General features: G+C 33.6%; 1 protein-coding gene across 1 annotated transcript; it reads right to left on the bottom strand.

The window, feature by feature from the left end:
• Positions 1–1,998: 1,998 nt before the first annotated feature.
• On the bottom strand, positions 1,999–18,553 carry LOC126777024 (transient receptor potential channel pyrexia-like). The gene is made up of 11 exons (XM_050499849.1): positions 18,450–18,553; positions 13,592–13,712; positions 13,275–13,469; positions 12,203–12,420; positions 6,879–7,060; positions 5,538–5,719; positions 5,233–5,458; positions 4,993–5,151; positions 3,482–4,597; positions 3,138–3,398; positions 1,999–2,892 (listed from the first exon to the last, which is right to left on the bottom strand). The coding sequence occupies exons 1-11, from the start codon at positions 18,463–18,465 to the stop codon at positions 2,029–2,031; spliced, it is 3,540 nt and encodes a 1,179-aa protein (XP_050355806.1). The 5' UTR covers positions 18,466–18,553; the 3' UTR covers positions 1,999–2,028.
• Positions 18,554–20,396: the final 1,843 nt, after the last annotated feature.

Below are 20,396 nucleotides of genomic sequence, written 5' to 3'. Positions count from 1 at the left end.
ACGGTGTCATAATCCGTTCCGTAGTTTTTGAGTTTATTGCGTTCAGAGAGACAGATAAACGCGGCAACGGCGACTTGGTAACGGCGTTATGTAATATGTAGTGATTTATAGTTCTTCTGGTCCAATTTTAAATGCACCGTATACTACGCAGGACATAACACAAGTGAAGTATCAGTTGTCTCAATGTCCAATGGGACATATAATTGGAAGTGAATCAGTCACAGCGACTAATTGCGACTTTGATGCAGTAAAGGGTTTATATGTGTTTTCCTTAACTAATGAGAATTTAAAAATAGAATAATTGAATATGTTTTATTAAAAGTGCGTTAAATATAACAAGCCTGTAAATGTCCTCGCAACTTGGACCTTTTTCCATAACGCTGCATAAAAAACCACTTTTCTCACGGTCTTTTCCTTCACCGCCGAGCAATTGAGCAAATGAAAATTTAGTGGTGTTTGGGTTTCATTCTAATTAATTTTTTCATGCAGTGGATGGATGTCAGAAATACCCGGGATGAGTAGAATTTTTACCCACTTAAATCACAGTGATGGCCGTCCTCGTCACGCATCTGAGAGGCTGTGGGATCGTGTTGATATAAAGCACCTGCAGTCATTCCCGTGCTGTGATCCGTTCGTGAGTGAGCGAAGCTTTCCTTGAGGGCGAAAGTTATCTCGACCTCCGACACTCCTCGCGCGAATTCTAATCACTGGTGCCTAGCCCAGACAGCTGTCTGGGCTAATACTTAGTTTTTATTTACAGAAAAGGACGTAGGGTACAAAATATTTGCCCTCCAGCACAGGCAGGTGAAATCGCGGCCAGAAACTAGTTTGCTATACTTACAAGCCCATATTCTAAGTTCCTTTAATTAAAGCAATTTTATGGATGTTTTAATGTAGTGGTTTAAGTCTGCAGCGTCCTCCCCAAGAGTTCCTGTTTATTGCTGTGTAAACTTTGCGCCATTATCCGTGAAAGATGGTGTAATTGTTGGTCGAAATATTTTTTATCTCTTTTTCACGAGTTTCGGAGAGAAGTTGAGAATTGTTATTGAGATGAAAAGTTAGATTCGGTGAAATCGAGTACGTTTGTTATTATTGTTATTAATGTTTTATAACGAGTGTTTTGAAGAGAGTTTTTTGGCACAATTAGAATTATAATATTCAAAGGTCGTATTTAAGCGCAATATTTCAATGTGTAACAGTCGATTGAAGAGTTTAAGCGCTTGATAAAAGTTATATCGTACTTTTCGAAGCACGGGAAAGAAAACACTACCTGACTCCGGGTTGCTACTTAAAATTTCTCAACAGAAAAGTTTAAGAGGTCAAATTCTACTTTGAACGGTGTCGAAGTTACTACAATTAATTAAATTGCTTGGGATTCGGTCGTATTTATATTAGTTTTTTCTGTTTTTTTTTATTATTTATGATGTATATATACTTGTATCCATGTCATTTTACGAATAACATACATATGTATATTATATAGATATGTGTATGCGTACATACGTAGCTATAAACGTGGTATATGTTAAAATCATTAGCTAAGCTGATTATAAAAACACCATTAATTTTATTTATCTGTCTTGTCTTGATATCAAGATAAGAAACAAACACGGCGTACTACCTCTGCATTTTAAAGAAAACTCAACGAAATGAACATTTAATAATTCACCGTTCAGCATATTTTACTTCAAGAATACAGCGATGTCTTGAAAAATTTATATGTTTCGAGTTCTAGATACATGAAAACTTCAGTATCGATTGTAAGGTAGAGCTAGACGCTAGCTTGTCTTAAGAAAACTGACCAAGACCTCGAATTATATATGAGGATCCGTAGTGTCAGTGTGAAACTTTCTAAGTAATATTTTATCAATATATTCGAAGTTTCGGATGCTACAGTTCAATTTATTAGATAAAATAATGCCTAATGTACAAGTACATTCCGCTTATAAAAAGTTATAATTAGAAGAATGAAATGAAAATAAAATCTTTTTTTTATAAAAAATATTCTATTGTAATTTTAAATAACAATTATAAGCTGCCAAGTTTTGCCTCCAATCTTCTTAAGAATTGTTTAATATCTTCAATTTCTAAAGATATTTGGTCCATTTTGACATTCATCTCTTCTATAGGACATTTTGTATCTTCTATGTATTCTGTAACTTGGCCCTTTACTTTTGTAACACCTTCGTCTAAATTATTAAGGCGATCCATTATTTCGTCGTATTTAAGTCTTTGCATTCCTCTAACTTCTCTCCTAATAATTTCTGGTTTAACTTTTTCTTCTTTCTTCTTCGTTATAGCCTCATACATTTCGTCAATTTTCATTCTGAATGATTCCATATTAGTTTCCATTTCCATTTGTTTCTTCTGTTGCTGGGCTTTGTCCATGATAGCATTACGTATGCGAGTTGGTAAAGATTTATGTATTCGCCATCTTGGTTTTCCCGGACAAAACGACATAACGCCCATAACTTTTCTTTTATTTCTAATACTTTTACTTAAACGATTTGGTAGAATCTTACCAACGAATTTGTTATATACCAAGTTATCTAATGTTCCCAGAAATTCAACTTGCTTTGCGAGCCTTCGAATGTTACCTAATATTTCTAAATCATTGATGTCGTTTACAGCAACACCAACCATTAAATTCATGAGGACGATTGCAGCCAAAATAAGAAAGATCACAAAAATTAATCTTACTATAATTAATGACGTTGCGAGTTCTTGGGTGTGTTCTTTGTCGAACAAGGCTGAATAATCAAATTCTGATGTCATCATGACCATCGTTTTGACTATGGCAGCCCAAGGACCATCGAATGGTATTTCTGAATGGAATTGTATCATAAAACTTAGTGAGAATCCAATAACTAAAAAGGCAAAAGTCAGAAGAATCTGAAATTAAAAGTCATAAATATTAATAGTGATAAATATTATATTATGTATTTAAATTTTGTATAATATAAATATATAGGTAATCTTATGGCTAAACAGTGGTCTCTTTCAAACTACCTTTGGGTGGACAAAAGCAATTAATCTGTAAATATATGCATAAACATTTATATAACATAATGGCTTACATACAATAACAACTAAATAAAAAGCATATATAGTCTGATAAATATAGTAAAAACAATTACCTTTATCACATTTGCGGCAACTTTTCCAAACATAAGTACGTAGTATCCCCAATTTGGGAATCTCGATAACAAAAACATAAGCTCTATCCACGACAACAGCAACGCACAAGTAGCGACATGTCTAGGCCACTCAGCTGTTGCCAATGAGACAAGAGCAATAGTTAGCGGAAGAATGGCTGACAACGCTATGGAAAAAAACTTGATCCAAGTTTCAAGTTGTAAAAAATATCTCGTGCTCTTTATATTCATGTAGAATAATTCCTATAAACAAAGAAATGTAATATTTTGCTATTTATATAAGTATATAATTATTAAGTTATCAGCATATATATAACTCAACTCACCTGTATTATTATTAAGCCTATCGTGGTGTATACTATGTATCCCCATATATTCGGATTAAGAAACGGTGGTGGCCTTGCATTGGTATCTTTGTAAAAGAATACTCCTATAATGAAAATTGTAAGCGAACTCACAAAAAGGGAATATACAGCTATTATGGTATAGAAAAATGGTAATAAGGCCTTCCATTTAAGATACAGAAAACTTTCCACTAAAGGATGTACTAGAAGTTTTCTCTGGCCGTGCCTGTTCCCAGTTTTTAAGAGAGCTTCTATAACTTTCATTTGTTCCATTTCACAGATCGTTGGCATTAATATCCTGTAGTCTACAGTCACTTCACATTTAGAATCTTGAAAATTGTTCGAATTCGCAGATATATATGAATCGAAAATGTCTTCGAAAAATGTTGTTGGTTTTGAGATATTGTTTATAATCATATCAATTGCTGTTCTTCTGTACTTCTTGGGGCCATCAGTGTATCCTGATAGATCAGCTCCTTCTCGCAAAAGAAGTGCTACGAGATCTCTGCTTCCGTGGTGACCAGCAGTATGTAAAGGATACCAACCTATACTGTTAACTTCATGAAGAGTAGTCCTGTCATTGTTTAATATAATTTTTGCAATTTCTTCATAATTTTTCATCGCCGCTAAATGTAAAGGAGTTGATGATTTGTGTGGGCTTGACGTTGTTCTTAATCTTATATCCGCATTTTTCGATATTAAATAACTTAAGCAGTCTGTATTGTTGTTAAATACTGAAAAGTGGATTGGACCAAATCCTCTTCTATCGGGTGTTGTTAAAGCATTGATCATTTCATCCGTGGCATTCTCGTCATACTCAATTAAAAATTTTAATATATCTATGTGTCCGTATTCAGCTGCTATATGTAATACGTTTACATCACCTTTCATTGTTAATTTGATAGACGCTCCATCATTAAGGATAGCTTCTACACAATTTAAATGTCCATTTATTATTGCTTTGATTAACGGTGTTTCGCCCTCTTCGTTTTGATAATCAATAAAATCTTTCTGTTTCGCCAGACTAAGTATTTCGTTAAGAACGTCTAAATTTCCAAGCGTTGCAGCTGAATGTATGGGAGTTTCTCCGTCGTTTGCCTGTAATATTAAAATACGCTGATAGACATTGTAAATATAATAAATCACACTAAGGAGAAGTAGCTGTTCCGCTTCTGGAGCATATCAGATATTATTGCCCAAATTAATGTATACAGTAATGCGAAAACTATTCACATCTTTGCTTTATAGTGTGAGCCAGCTCCCGCTCGAACCTGAACGTTATGGCTTGTGGTCTGTAAGATTATACTTACTAGAATTTACTTCTATGAATATTCCGAAAGAGTGAACTTAAATGGTATTTTATTTATTTATTGATATTTTGAAGTTATTTCTCATTTAATCACTAGTACGAGACCATTTTCGCTTAAGTTCTCATACATTTAAGACATTTATTATAAGGAATCTCCTTATATCCTTGATAACAGATATGTTACCTTCATTGTAACGTCTGCTCCTGATTCTAAAGCGATGCAAACGCCTGGCACCCACGCCGCCTTTACAGCTGCTTGCAAAACAGTATACCCATCCTTATCTTTAACATCTACCATCGCTGTTAGAGGATCCACATCCTTATTTGCATAGTTAGCTAAAATCTGGAACAATGTTAGAATAATAATTCTCTGAATTTAAGTTTTTTGATTTAAACATTTAGTTTCTAAATATTTCATAAATACCTGTAATGGTTCTTCCAGCTCATTCTTAACACAAACATGTAAAGGCGTTTGGCCAGATGAGTTGAGACAATTTATGGATACGCCAGCATCCAAAAGTTCTTTAATACAATCGAGATTTCCTAGCTCAGCAGCTATATGTAAGGGTGTATCCACGTTTAAGCCATTACCCTTCATGCTGTTGTATTGGCTACCAGCGTTAAGGAGCATTTTTACAACCTCTGTAAAACTACAAATATATTAATAGTTTATGTTACAGAGTTTGGTGTAAATTCTAATTAATACATTATTTTTTTAAACATATTTACTTTGAAGAGTTGATATTTTTCTCGTGATAATGAGCTAGACCTGCTACATCTAAAGGTGTTCGGCCCGTGAGGTCTAGAACATTAGGGTTAGCTCCAGCTGCTAACAGCAATCTAGTGCAGTGTCTACGAGCGCACGACGCGGCCACGTGGAGAGGCGTCCAGCCAGGTTGTAGTAATGGAAGCTGAAAGTAAGGAATTTATTTATTCAAAATTATCAATAACGTATCGATTAAAGGTTTCCTTTTGTTTTTGCCTAATGTTTGAATGCACGAGACGTGAAAAAACTTACTCTGGTTTTGTACATAACCACTTATGTATTCTGTTTAAATAATACATAAAATATATCCCTGTCTCCAACATATATTCAAATTTATTTTAATAATAAAATCAGTTTGATTTTTAACATACGATAACGTTTTTTTGAATAATCTCTTTGCAATTCGGTATGGTATACAATATAGCTATTCTGTGAGAACAAACTGTATTATCGTTACTAATTGTTTATGTTTTGGTTTAGTCATCTATACACTATTTACGTATTAATTGTCGCCTACGTCGACTGCCTCTTTGGTCTAGTGGCTTGAGGTAAAGCCGCCGACCCGGAGGTCCTGGGTTAAAGTTCCAGGTAGGGCCAATAAAAAGTTATTGAGTTTTTCTGTCGAAAATTCTAAATAGCAGCCCGAAGTTTGAAAGTTGAAAGTGTGTAGTACACTCCTGTGCCTCGGAAAACACGTAAGTAACTCTTTCCGGTCGTGTCGGATTGCCGTCCCATCGGATTATTAGAGTGAAGTATGTGATTGAGTGACACTCTTGTGCACTATAATATCTCCTGCCCATTTTTGGCTAATGGCTCTCTTGAGATTGGTCACTGTGGCCGAAATTGGTCTGGAGGACAATATTATTATTATTATTAATTGTCACTAGGTTAACTGACAATAGACGCCTTGAGGCGGACTGTCAATATTATGAAAGATATCGGGATAATATTATAGAAATTTTTTAATACTTTCTATAGTTTTGACATATTCTTAACACAAACTTGAAACTTACTGCAGAATGAGTAATGTCAGAAAGTTTTATTGATTGTATTAGTTATAACAATTAATGGCAAACACGTCAAAATAACGAATCACCGTAAATCGATTTTCAATTGAGTTCTTATAGAATAGCAGGACCTTGCAGAACCTGGTGGGTTACTATTAAGACGGACATACACATTTTTATTCACAGGGGATTTAATCCTATCAGATCGTTATGTAATAAAAAAATCTTAGGTGAATTATAATTACGGATAATTTTCTATTGTTTATTTTATTGTTGAAATACATATTGTTAACTTACAGACCCTTTGATGTCCATGCAATTATGATCAATATTGTCTTTCCAAGTTTTGGGTAGAATCATGTCCACATCGCCTAAGTCACAGCCCACGTTGACCATTTCTTTGGTACGTTGGCTTATCTTTTTAACATCTTCTTCGGCTTCCGACGACATATCGTCGTTGTCTACACGCCTTTGAATATCTGAAATTTTAAGTTTGTTATATGTTTTTTAATTATTGAAGGGTGTGAATGATTGCACATCGCCCGCGGAACTGACGGCCGCTGGGGCAGAAAGGTTCACGAGTGACGACCGCGAAACGAAAGACGCAGCGTGAGCAGGACAAGGTGGACCGACCGACCGACCGATAAAAAGAATCTCGGGAAGCCGTTGGATGCGGGCAGCGCAAGACCGGCCAACATGGAAATCCTTGGAGGAGGCCTTTGTCCATTAGTGGACGTCTTTCAGCTGACATGATGATGATGATGAATTATTGAAGTTTATTAAGCTTTCATTATGATTAAATCTATTTTTGCTACAGAAATTATAAAATTAAGAGCTATATATTTTTAATTTGGGACATACCCATGCGAACCTAGCTTTGTAATTTTGGAAATAATTAAGCCAATTGATATAGCGGATATTATTCAACACACATATAATTCGTTGATAACTTAAAAACAACGACTTGAAAAAAAAAATTGTTCAAGTTCAACTTTTTTAGAAGTTACACGACACTAACAGACTCACCAACGATTATATAAATTACACAGAGAAATATAAGAACTTAATGCGTCTTTATACATTTTTTTAATTTAATGAATAAGTCTAATAATGCTAACAAAGACATTCAATTTTTTTTTTTATAAAATTATTTAATACTCTTACCGCTTAAAATAATAAATTTTATGGAAGAGACCTTCGCTGGCGTACCTTCGTTTTATTATTTCGCCCGACATTTCGACAGAGGTGCGCTCGTAACCACAATGTATATACTTTACGTCTGTATATTATTATGTTTATATTTGTTTGTCATAGTTATGAGCTTTGTGCGAGCTTTTTACGTATTCGATAGCGTTTACGTTGCGATTTGTATGGAATGAAAACAGCGCCATCTTGTGACAATAATCGGAAACTTTATATATATATATAATTGATTGAAAACTGACTAACATATCAATGGATGGCACTGGAACTAATACTATGAATTAACTTAAGGGTTATAAGCGATGAAAGTTGACAATCTTTCATCTTTGAGGAAATAACTTTAGAAATTGGTATTTAGCAATTCTAAATTATGACGAGAGCGAAACCACGGGTAAAGCGCTAGTTGTATACAAATTAACGTCAACGCTATCAAATAAGTAAAACAACTCGCATTTGATACTCGCACTTGGAAAGTAATGGATGAATTTTAAACATAAATAGCGAAAGTTTAACGTATATAAATATGGTAACTGTAGTATTGAAATAATAATAATACAGATAAATATTAATTGTATATAATTTTTTATCTAAAATATTAATCTAAACGATCTATTTTCTAAGTTAGAAGTTAGCGTGTTTGTTCATTTAATATATTAATTTTATTTTAGTTCCTTAAGGCAATAATAGATGGCGCTGTATGCCAGTTAAATCGCGCTGTCAAGTTATTTTTCTTAGACCTTATACTCGGTAGCGATTTGTATCGGTGTGAATAAAATTGAGGAGAATAAAGGAGTTTACATACAGTGGTGGTGTGTTCCTTACTTTTTGAGTTCCCAAACATAGCGTAAGCATTATTTTAAAATTTTAATTCAATAATAAAATTTCTAAAAAAAAAAATGTTTACATAAAAACTTATTTTAGTATTTGATTTATCACGGTATACTCCAAGTGGCATAATTGAAGTGCTGGCTATCTATATGTGCTATATCAATGAGCTCGGTATTAACCATAAATTTTATGATTACTTTTTGACAGTTGATTGACACAGCAGAAAACATTTACTTACATAAATTGCGTAGAATTTTTATTAAAGCTTTAAGGCTTTCTTATAATAAATCATGGAAATAGCCCAGAATTTCATGGTAAGTATCGCTGAAAGTCTAACGCGTTTCGTGGTTTAAGAGTATCATAAATTTTAAATTGTAAAACGTTATTGGCCTCTAAAACTTTTATTTTCCACTTTAATTAAGAAGCCAAATTTTGCAATACAACTTAATACTACCACTTCGTTTATTTAGCACCGGCTCATCGTTGCGAATACCTCGTAAACTCATTTTCTTGTTAATGGCATTTTTTATGTTCTTCTTAAAGGTTCCAGGCAATATTTATGTAAAACTTAACTACGATAAATTCAGTAGTTTAGTCGTGTTAAGAACGAACAGCTACAATTACTTATGCATTTATAATTTTAAAAATTGTTAATGGTAAGCCTAATTTAGTTTAATGTCTTGCAAAATAACATTATTGATCCAAGATGGCGTAGAGGTTAGAAGACGTAAAATTTGACGGAATCTTTTGGGTACATATCCAGACATGCATATATTCAGACTTCTTAGGACTTTGCCCAAACGACCCGTAAATGCCCAGCAGTGGGACTTACTAGTTTCACTTTTTAATTAATGTTCTTTGTGATAAATTATTTATCAAAAGTGAAAACGTTTTAAGCAATGTTAAATAAACTTGATTTTATTCATGTCTTTTATCCGATTTAATTACTGCAGGGAAATCTAGCGACCAACACAATGATGAGGATTAACGAAAACGGCAACGTCGTCGGTTCTATTATAGTTAACTGTGAAGGTTAGTTCAAACGTAACAGCTAATTAATCTTTTGTGTTTTTTATGTTATAAAAAATAAAGATTTTTGTATATATAATCGATAAGCTCTGAAACTATTGAACTGATTTTAATATTTGTTTCACCATTGGAAAGTTACTTTATCCATAAATAACTTAAATTCAACAAAAACATATTTAACTTAATCCGAATCGGTGATATCTTTTTCAACTTAATACTGTAACGTTACGATTCAAAATTGCGTTTAAGATTCTATTTGAATAAAGAATATTTTAATTTTTATTTTATCGTTTTTCTAAATAGCGTTTTCTTTGATAACATTTTTCTTCGTCTTATATATTTACATGCTTATGACGTTTAAGCGATTTCTTATAGGAATAAAGTTTATGTTTTTTTTAAATTGTTTATAGAACTCTATTTATTTTACATATATTCAAAATTATTCAGTATAGATTTTTATATTTTATTTAAAAAAGAGGAATATATGAATTTGGACTAAACGGTCATTGTAGGTTTTCCGGAAACGACAACATTGGACAGTTTGACAGCAGCCACGTACTCAACGCATATGAGAAATTTATCTCATCACGCATCCAATGCTTTGAAGGAAATCGTAAGTAATATCTTTTTTATTAATTGAAAACATGAGCTGATGAAGGTGATTCAATTTGTAATTTTATAGAAATGAGCATCGATATTTCAATTCTTATTTTGCGAATGTTTGAATTGATGTGTGTGTTTGGAAATTATATTTTGTGTCATAAACAGTGTTGAAATGATTTATATTATCTGTGAAAAATTATATAAAGCTTACGGAAAAAATCATTAATAAATAATAAGAACATAAAACCGTATTCCGTCGGTTCGTGTATTTGTACAAATAGAAAATAAATTAATGTAATATTTAGTGACGAAATAAGCAGATTTTTTAATATAATTCGAATGAAAATCGTAAGGAAATATATGTAGGGACATAACATCTGTAATATGTCATAAAATATGTCTTCAATCTCATGTCTTCAATTACTCGCAAGTCACACAGCTGAACAAACCACCATTAAGCCACCTGTCGTATATATATAGATAAAGGCTTAATTCGAAATTTAAATAATGAAATAAGTGGTACCTTATTTATATTTGATAAGACTGTTTATTTACTCTATGATTTTAATTATATTGTACTTATTAATGTACCAAACATTTTAGTGTTTGTTTCGTCTAATTCAAGTAATGATCATATATTGTCTGTAACGGTTGCAGGATGTAACGGATGAGTTGATGGTCCTGCGGTTGGTGACAAGGAAATCGGAGGCTGTGGTGGCACCCGATCACGAATTCCATTTAATCGTGGTCATGAGACGCAATTGAAAGCATTAGTTTTAGGAGCTGCACACATAGCATTCACTCCCATTGCGAAATGTTTTTTAGTGCGTTAAAATCTATTATAACACCTGTTTTGTATTATAAATTGTGCGTGAAACACAATGCGTTTTTTTATGCGCTGTAGAGTACAATTTTAATCGCGTTGTCGTCCCGAAGGTTAGGATGTTGGCGAACATTTTAGTTCATTTTTGTATAATATTCTGTGGGACTTGTCTGTCTGGTTTTCTTGATTATTTTTCTGGTGGTAGAGCTTTGTGCAAGCTCGTCTGGGTAGGTACCACCCACTCATCAGATATTCTACCGCAAAACAGCAGTACTTGGTATTGTTGTGTTCCGGTTTGAAAGGTGAGTGAGCCAGTGTAATTACAGGCACAAGGGACATAACATCTTAGTTCCCAAGGTTGGTGGCGCATTGGTGATGTAAGCGATGGTTAACTTTTCTTTCAATGCCAATGTCTAAGAGCGTTTGGTGACCACTTACCATCAGGTGTCCCATATGCTCGTCCGCCTTCCTATTCTATAAAAAAAAAGTGGCGTAAACGCGTTTTTAATCAATGACCGTATGCACAGTGAGATCGACACATGTTCGTAGGACGTATTATTGAAGTGTTTAAATATAATCGCCCTGAACAAAATACCTCGTGTGCACGGGCCGTATTGATTTTCACGTGTGGTTTTGAAATTAAGTTTTTAAAGAAAAAAAGCAATTTAATTTGGAATATTTTCGTTCTAATTCAATTTTCATAACATTTCTTACATACAATATTTAATAAAATCTTTTTTAATTCAATACGTCACTACGTATGGAGTAGTCATATACATCATTACACGTAGTCGCTTTATATTTTATATGTGATTATTTTTATTTTTTTATTTACACTTTGAGTATTCGTTGATCCATGCAGTATAAATAATAATTCAATTGTATTTAATTATCTATGTAACTCCATTGTCGTAAAAGAGTGATCCGAGTTTCTTGGCGGTTCTTCTCGGTTGAATCTAAATTCCAAACTGTAGCATAACATTAGCATTACCGGTAATTTTATTTTGTAAAATGACTCAAAAGTGCTCACAAGAGCCTACTGGAATATCCGAAGAAGAATTGAAGATACATAAAATAAATAAATAAAGTTATATATGCATTTATATGTATGGCTTATAAAAAAAATTCAACATACCTTCTGGAAAATCCAACAGTATCGCCATCTGCCTCGCGTTTCCCGCGTAGGCGGCTAAGTGTAGCGGTGTTCGGCCGAGTCGATCCTGTCTGTTCTTTTCCGCGCCGTGTTTGATGAGAAGGTCCAGGGTATCGCCACCCGCTAGGGCCGCTAAGTGGCATGCTGATACGAGATCGAGGCGGCATGTTGCGTTTGGATTCGCTCCAGCTCTCAGCAACCTATAATAATAATAATATCCTGGGATATTATTCACACACGGCCATCTGATCCCAAACTAAGCAGAGCTTGTACTATGGAAACCAGTTAACTGATATACTACATATATTACTTTTACAATTACACTCAGGCTCAGGACAAACAGACATGTTCATGCACACAAATGTCTGCCCTGGATGGGAATCGAACCCACAACCTTCGGCGTTTTTTTTTATCAACCATGCCAACCTAACAACTACATCTAACACCTAATAACAATAACAAGGAATACATGTTAACACTTTCTAACTTATAACAAAATATATATATATATATACCTATCACGTGATAGGTGTCATTCTGTAAGATGCGTGAGACCGCACAATCGCACAGTGGGAGGTTATGTGTCTATAGGGCTGAGACAAGGAAACGCTTGAGCTGAGAGGGTTCGGCACAGTCAGCAAGCGCTGAAGAGTATTAACTACTTGTGTCGAGCCGGTTGGCGTGGTTGGTGGATGCTTGCCTTTCACGCCGAAGGTTGTGGGTTCGATTCCCACCCAGGACAAATATTTGTTTGCATGAACATGTCTGTTTGTCCTGAGTCTGGATGTAATTATCTATATAAGTATGTATTTACAAAAAAGTAGTATATGTAGTATATCAGTTGTCTGGTTTCCATAGTACAAGTTCTGTACAAGCTTAATTTGGGATCAGATGGCCGTGTGTGAAAAATGTCCCAGGATATTAAAAAAAAAACTACTAGCAACTATTCCCAGGATACAACACGAGAAGGTGCTCAGTTGGCTAGTATCACTATTTCTGATATCGGCCATCATCAATCAACATCATAAGCAAGAGTTATAATGATTGTTCATACCTTTCGACTTCTTCTACTTTATGAGCCTCGATCGCTTCCAGTAATTCAGTGTTGAGCCGCCTTAGCCTCCTATCACTTCGTCTCCATTTCTTGGGCCACTCACACGTATCTGGGGCTGGCGTGTCGTCTGGTGTGGATATTACTGATGGCGGTTCCAAATTTAGCTTTTTTAAGGCAGGATGACGGGAGGGTGATCTGTAAATAACTTCTTGAGAATTAATGACTAAATTATATAATAATGTCTTATATAATTATTTTATTTTAATATAGGATTTTAACAGACAACAAAATCAAAGATTCCTATCGTTTATACTCACGAAGCTCCATTGTCTTTTACGTGTGATTTTTGTGGTCTGATAGGTCGCAATCTACCGTTATCGTTTGGAGGAAGTAGCGGCGTTTCGTTCTCATCTCCTTCCGGTGGTCCCTTCTCTACATCTGGAATGTTATCCTTATAATTATTTTTAACAGTACAGGAAAATTCAAATGTTTTTGTGCATTTACATATTCCTAATCTGCCACTACTGTTGTGTATATTGGGGTTTTACATGTGAAATGAGAAATGAAAAAAGACATATTAATTGTCCGCCAATTACTATCATCGTTATTATTTAATTATATAATTTGTAAGTGTTTTAAGTATTACTTTATTAATAACTAAACTTCAAATAGAAAGCCCAATTGAGTTATTTTTCAATTAATTCTGCATTTATCATTTTAAGCCAATTTATAATCAGCGAAGATATAGAGTATATACTTTAAGTAAGCGATGATAAAAAGGTTCTATTAAATATTTTAGTTACGGCCGTTCCTCCCTTGAGAATTCCTTCCTTGAGTATTGGGGTTCTCAAGGGAGACTAGAACATGCAGAACTTATTATAGTTCACAGGGGCGCAAACACAAGTGCACTGTTTTCTTTCGCTTTCATAATCCGATGGGACATAGACGGGTTGAAGGTGTTGGACCAATTGCTTTATGTGCTTTTTATTTCCTCTACGGGGATGTACACATAGCCAATTGTCAGACTCTTGGCTGCAATTGAGAAGATCCCGTCAGAAAAACCAAATAACTCTTTGTTGCCAGATCTCTGCGTCTGCAGTTATAAGGCTAGTCATTAACCGATGAAACAGTCTCTTGTGTGTACGTACAGGGGACAAAATCAGAGTAGCAAGCACAAGCGACCTCGTACCGTTGCCGCAAAGACGGCGTAGGTGCCGCTGGTTTTGATAAAAAAAATGGGACAAACCCTAATTTTTCAATTAAAATATAAATTAAACTATTACCTCTAAAACATAAACTTGCGAATCTTCCTTTCCTCCACATTTAATTGAACTTCATAAATCAAACAAACAAACATATAAATGCGTTAATTTTTTAATTTACTGTTCGCTTTAAGCTAAGATGTCATTGTGACTCACAAAATTACTAAGCACTTGTATGGCTCACTACATAACTGAACGTGAACTGCTTATAACACTGTTTCACTATGATTTTTTTATTTTTTATTAGCATATATTGGAATATAACCTCTTTAAAGTTATCGCGTGACTAAATCGGAAATAAATATTTGCTTAAACAGGCCAGCGAAGGTCGCGATAGAGATGCGCAGGAGCATGTATCGCAAACATATTTTATTAGTCGCTTACTTGTACACGTAAATTATATTATCATCTAAACGCCATTATGTTAACAGATTTGATGTTTAACATTTGTTTAATAACAAACGCAAATATGTTTTCTTGACAAATTTAAAGAAAGGAGGATAGAATAAATATTATATTGATTGACTTATATATAAGAAATAATAATTAATTGTAAGTCATATAACTCAGTTTCTGGTCGGTTCTCGCTAGAATCTACATTTCGAGCTGGCTTGACACGATATACAAAGTACTAATAAGCTATAAAGAACCTTTTATAGGAAAGTTGCATTAAATAAAGAAGAAAGAAAGAAGAAAGGCAAAGATTCGAGGTAGTGAATAAAACTTTTGAATCTTAACTGAGAATTGTTTAAATCTATGCAGGCGTCTCTGCGTTTTCATATAGTTAATTTATGTTAATAATTCATCATTGTTGAATTAGTTCGAAACCTTTTTAGAAGGAAGGGCACTTCTGCTCAGAGGCGGACGCTTTGATATTAAGTACATTAATAAAAAAAGAAAATTAACATCCTGTGAATATCCCATGGCTGGGCTAAGGCTTCAGGATTTTTGCGAATTTGGAAAAAAATGCATTCGATTGGAGTCGAAACGATTTCTATCGTTTGTTATTCGTTAATGTTTAGCCACGTGGTAAATCAAACTCATATGTTATTTTTTAACATAATTAGTAAACGATTGTAACTAGTGCGAGTTTTTTTACATATTCGATAGTGTTGTCGTTAACTGTTTGTATCGAATGAGGACAGCGCCGTCTGGTGACAATAATCGGAATTCCACCCAAACCCCAGTTAACGTTAAGCTATCGAATACGTTTAAAAACTCACCCCAGGGACACAGCATGCTGTAAGAAATCAGATCGTATCTCACTCGCGAAATATTTAAACAATCGCATAAAAATAGCGTCAATTACGCAGATATATAATTATTATACTTATATGATAATGCACAGTCATTTTCTGCGGTGATTATCGAGTTCATTTTTAAAGAATAGCTGTGTTATAACTTGTCTAATCTCACTGATCTGTATTTAAAAATGTTGAAACGACATCACAGAGCACACACATTGTTTCAATACATACAATGTATTCACGCTGCACCTTTTTTAACAACAATGAAGTTATGTATTTTTTTACCATTATATACCATTTCGTTAAGGAGTGGTGTAGAGTGGTTTACGGCTTTTAGTGGTATGTTAACTCTGTTAATGGTTTCGCACTTAAGGCCTTATCGTGTTACAAAATAAATTGAATTGGGATCAAAGTTAAACTTTAAAGATTTTTTAAGTATACATTTTAAAATTTTTTTTTTTAGTTCTAGTAGGCTTTAATAAGCAATTTGGTCATATTACAGGATTAAATTAAATGTAAATCTAACTACTATTCGGAATGTAGATTCTACTTAAAAACCGGCGAAACTAAGTAGTTACTGGTGATAGGGCTTTGTGCAAGTTCCTCTGGGTAGGTACCACCCACTCATCAGATATTCTACCGCAAAACAGCAGTACTCAAATTTTTGTGGTCCGGTTTGAAGGGTGAGTGAGCCAGTGTATTCACAGGCACAAGGGACATAGCATCTTAATTCCCAAGGTTGGTGACGCATTGGCGATGTAAGCGATGTTTAACATTTCTTATAATGCCAATGTCTATGGGCGTTGGTGATCACTTACCATCGGGTGGCCCATATGCTCGTCCACTTCCCGATTCTATAAAAAAAACAATATACATAAATAGGCACGTTAATTAAATACATTTTAATTATTTGTTAAATAATCTTGCCTACAATATCTAAGATTACTAAAACCATTTATCATCTGTATAGTCTTCTACAGTAATAATAATAATAATAATAAGCCTTATTTACCTTTCAATGTTTTATTTTAATAGGCCAAGTTTGAAATATTTTTGTTAAAAATTACGTCGTATCTCACACGCCAAAGGTTAAAAACTCACATACGTTGTTACGCTATTTTGATCCGTTTATCCTTTAAATAGTATAATTATTATAGGCAATGTCGCATATCACATGACATAGTATATATATGTTTTATGTATGATATATATAATCTATTGTAGGTATTACTATTAATAATCATATTACATCTCGTAAGTTATGGAAATAAATTAGCATGAGTTATCGTTTTAGAAATTAATTAAGAAGATTTTGAATATAACGGACCTTATTATAATGTAACTTAGTATAACTTTTGTTTAGTTAAACGTTGATTTGTTTTTTTTACAAATCATTAAGTTGACATTAAAAAAAACAGCATTATTTTTCTATCCTGTAAGGCTATTGTGTAAGAATAAACTCGAAACGCATCGCAGGAAACGGTCGTGGAATGTCAGAACATCTTTGGCCATAATAGTTATAACACTTCAAGAAAAAGCGCATCGAAATACAAAGCGTATCGCCATAAGTCGGTTTTTATATTTCAGGGGTGATTAATGAAGTGACATCTTACTAATATTATTATTATACGTTTTCCCGGCTAGAGCACTGACCCGATTTTGATGAAATTTAGTATGAAGCAAACTTGAACCAAAGCTATAGAGCTCTTTTATTTAAAACCCTTCCCCAATACCTCCCCTACCCACGCGGGCGAAGGTAAGTAGTAGAGAATAAATGCCAAAAGTAGCAATTTTAATCATATCGATATTAGATTCTTGAGATGGCATGTTTCAAATATATCACATTTTACTCGTACAAAAGACTAGCAATCTATTTCGATATTGAACCTTCACATGATAAGTTAATAGTCAATTACGTCCAATATAAGTTGGTCTGCCTGATTTTTTTTTTTTACGAAATAGGTCAGAATGGTTGGTGTTAAACCGTAAAAATTACTGTGTAGTAGACCTTTATAGTATTTATAACAGTCATATCGTTAAGGGGCGTCGATAGAGCTGTGACATTTTATATATGTTCCTGTCTATATAAATTATATAAATGCGAAAGTAACTCTGTCTGTATGTTACGCTTTCACGTCTAAACCACTGAACTATTTTCGATGAACCTAACAGAGACCCACCATGTGAGCGAAGCAGCGAGACAAAACTAGTTATATATATTGGTTTTTTATCGGCAAACAAGTCGTTTTTTTTACACTGTCTAAAAAGACTATCCTTAAGAAAGTACACAGAAACGTTACTAAAGTATAAGTAATTTGAAGTTCTAACTCGGTAAATAATGTAGAGAATGTTTAATAATAAGAACAGAAAGGACGTTTAATAATAATAATAAGAAGAAGAACGACGGAAAATATCGCGAGGAACCCTGCATGTGTCGGATGAAAAACTGAAACACGTGTATCTATCAACCCTCGTTGAAGCGGCGTGGTGGTATAACCTCCAAACCCCCTCGAGAGGAGAGATCAGCCCAGCAGTGGGTCATTTACAGTTACTATTTACTACTAAATATAAAAATGATTAATACATTCAACACTGTTAATGGTTAAGAATTAGCTGTCTTAGATATTAAAGAAAACAAAATATCATTAAAATAAAAAACAACGTACCTCTAGATGTAGACATCTTACGTACTTTTGTAGTTTAATAACATTAATTACACAAATAATAACACGTCGCGTAACGCTCACGTTCGAATTGTGTTTAATTCGAATGTTTAATCGTGTGACAAGTATCGAAGTAACGGAACGTTCCTTATCAATTTCCTTCAACGACATCAGAATTGTGCCTTTAAAATGTTCAGAATTGGCAAATTATACAATATTTAAATACTTATAGTCCTTATACTGTCTCGTTTGAATTAGAAATGTCTATATATATTAATAAGGCATGTTATGCAATGTAAACAAATTATTCGTGTTGCTCTTCGCTCTAATGGTGATTTTATTTATCTTAGAATAATACAGATACAGTTTTGACAATGTATGTTATAACGTTTTATTGTATACAATTAAGACAAGGACGAGATAAATTTGCTGTGATTTAGAAATAAATTTTGGTTTCAATTTAAATTTCGATATACTAATATTATAGCGAGTGTTTAGTTGAACACCGATTCATCTCTTTCTTTCATTATTGATTTGACATTTGAAAGAAGAAGACACGGCATTGAAGATCGCTTTGAAAGTCGCGACAAGATATTAATCATGAAAAACTACTGGTGTTATATATTTTTTTAAAGGCTCGTTGGTTTATTACTTAGTTTAAAAAAAATATCATAAAATTCGTTTTGAGTAAAGTTTATTATTTCGTAAAAAAAATAAAAAAGATTTAATTTAATTTTAAGAAATTAACTAAATACAATTTCAAATTTTTCTATATCGATCTTATTAACGTAACTTTTTAAAATATATATTTGCTTCAAGATATATATTGAAGCTTATTACCATACTTGGAATATATGTAAAAAAAACTTGAACAATTAGCATATAAATGCTTCTATAAATAGTAATATACGATCTATTGTGTTTGTGTGCGTGACAATGTAAATACGAAGTGAGTCATTAAACTGTAATAATGCATCATAGATTTATAAGATAATAAGCCTTTTAATGTCTATTATTACATTATGAAGAAATGGCCTAGTGGTAAGAACGCGTGAATCTTAACCGATGATCGTGGGTTCAAATCTGAGCAAGCACCACTGAATTTTCATGTGCTTAATTTGTGATTATAATTCAACTCGTGCTTGACGGTGAAGGAAATCATTGTGAGGAAACAGGTACCGCTGGTTTTTAGTGGGGAATACCCATACCCAGTGGGGATGTTCGGAATACCCACTAAAAACCAGCGGTACCTTTTCCGTCTTAACGAGGACCACCACGGGATTGCTTTTACATGCTACCGTGACGCTCTGACGGCCGACTCGCCTATGCGGACCTCTCTCTAGGGAGGGTTCCCAGGGTACTGTGAACCCCCCTAGTCCGTTGCACGAACTAAATCAACCTTAAAAAACAACTGAAAAGAAAAGCTTATTAACATTTAACTTAATATTATATCTATGAGGAAACAATTAAAGTTAAACAATTCCGAAACGTGCCAAGTTATTCGGTAACATTGGTTAATTGTACAAAAACAAAAAAATATATTTTAAAAACAAACAGAAAGACATAACAAGTATTTATTTATAATAGTTGAAGTGCTAATTATTATCAGTAATGATAAAATTAATCTCGCAATTAATGCAAGCAACATATTTATACCCATGTCTGTTTTTTATTTAAGTCTATGGTTACTTACTTATCTGTGATAAGGATGAGATACTCCACAATATCGGTAAGGTAGAAATAATTATGATTGACGCATATTGCTTTGCTATTTATCGGCTATTGTGTGGCTAAGGAAGGTTTTCTGTTACCACTTATTTATACTAGTATTATAAACAACGGCCCAACCCAGCAAAAATAATAACATTTTATTAGGGGGTCTCAAATGTCAAAGGGGCCTTGGATTTCTAAGTCTGGGCCTGATTGTATAGCTGAAAAGTTTATTACTTA

Source organism: Nymphalis io, chromosome 22 (assembly GCF_905147045.1).
Source record: "Nymphalis io chromosome 22, ilAglIoxx1.1, whole genome shotgun sequence".
NCBI classification, from domain to species: Eukaryota; Metazoa; Arthropoda; class Insecta; order Lepidoptera; family Nymphalidae; genus Nymphalis; species Nymphalis io.
This window is presented reverse-complemented; position numbering and strand designations above follow the sequence as displayed.

What these genes read in the sequence shown, in the direction of transcription:
- LOC126777024 (XM_050499849.1), bottom strand. An exon ending in AAAGTAGAAGAAGTCGAAAG is followed by an intron (nt 12,421 to 13,274) that starts GTATGAACAATC and finishes TTATTATTATAG; the next exon opens with GTTGCTGAGAGCTGGAGCGA. An exon ending in AGCTGGAAGAACCATTACAG is followed by an intron (nt 5,152 to 5,232) that starts GTATTTATGAAA and finishes ACATTGTTCCAG; the next exon opens with ATTTTAGCTAACTATGCAAA.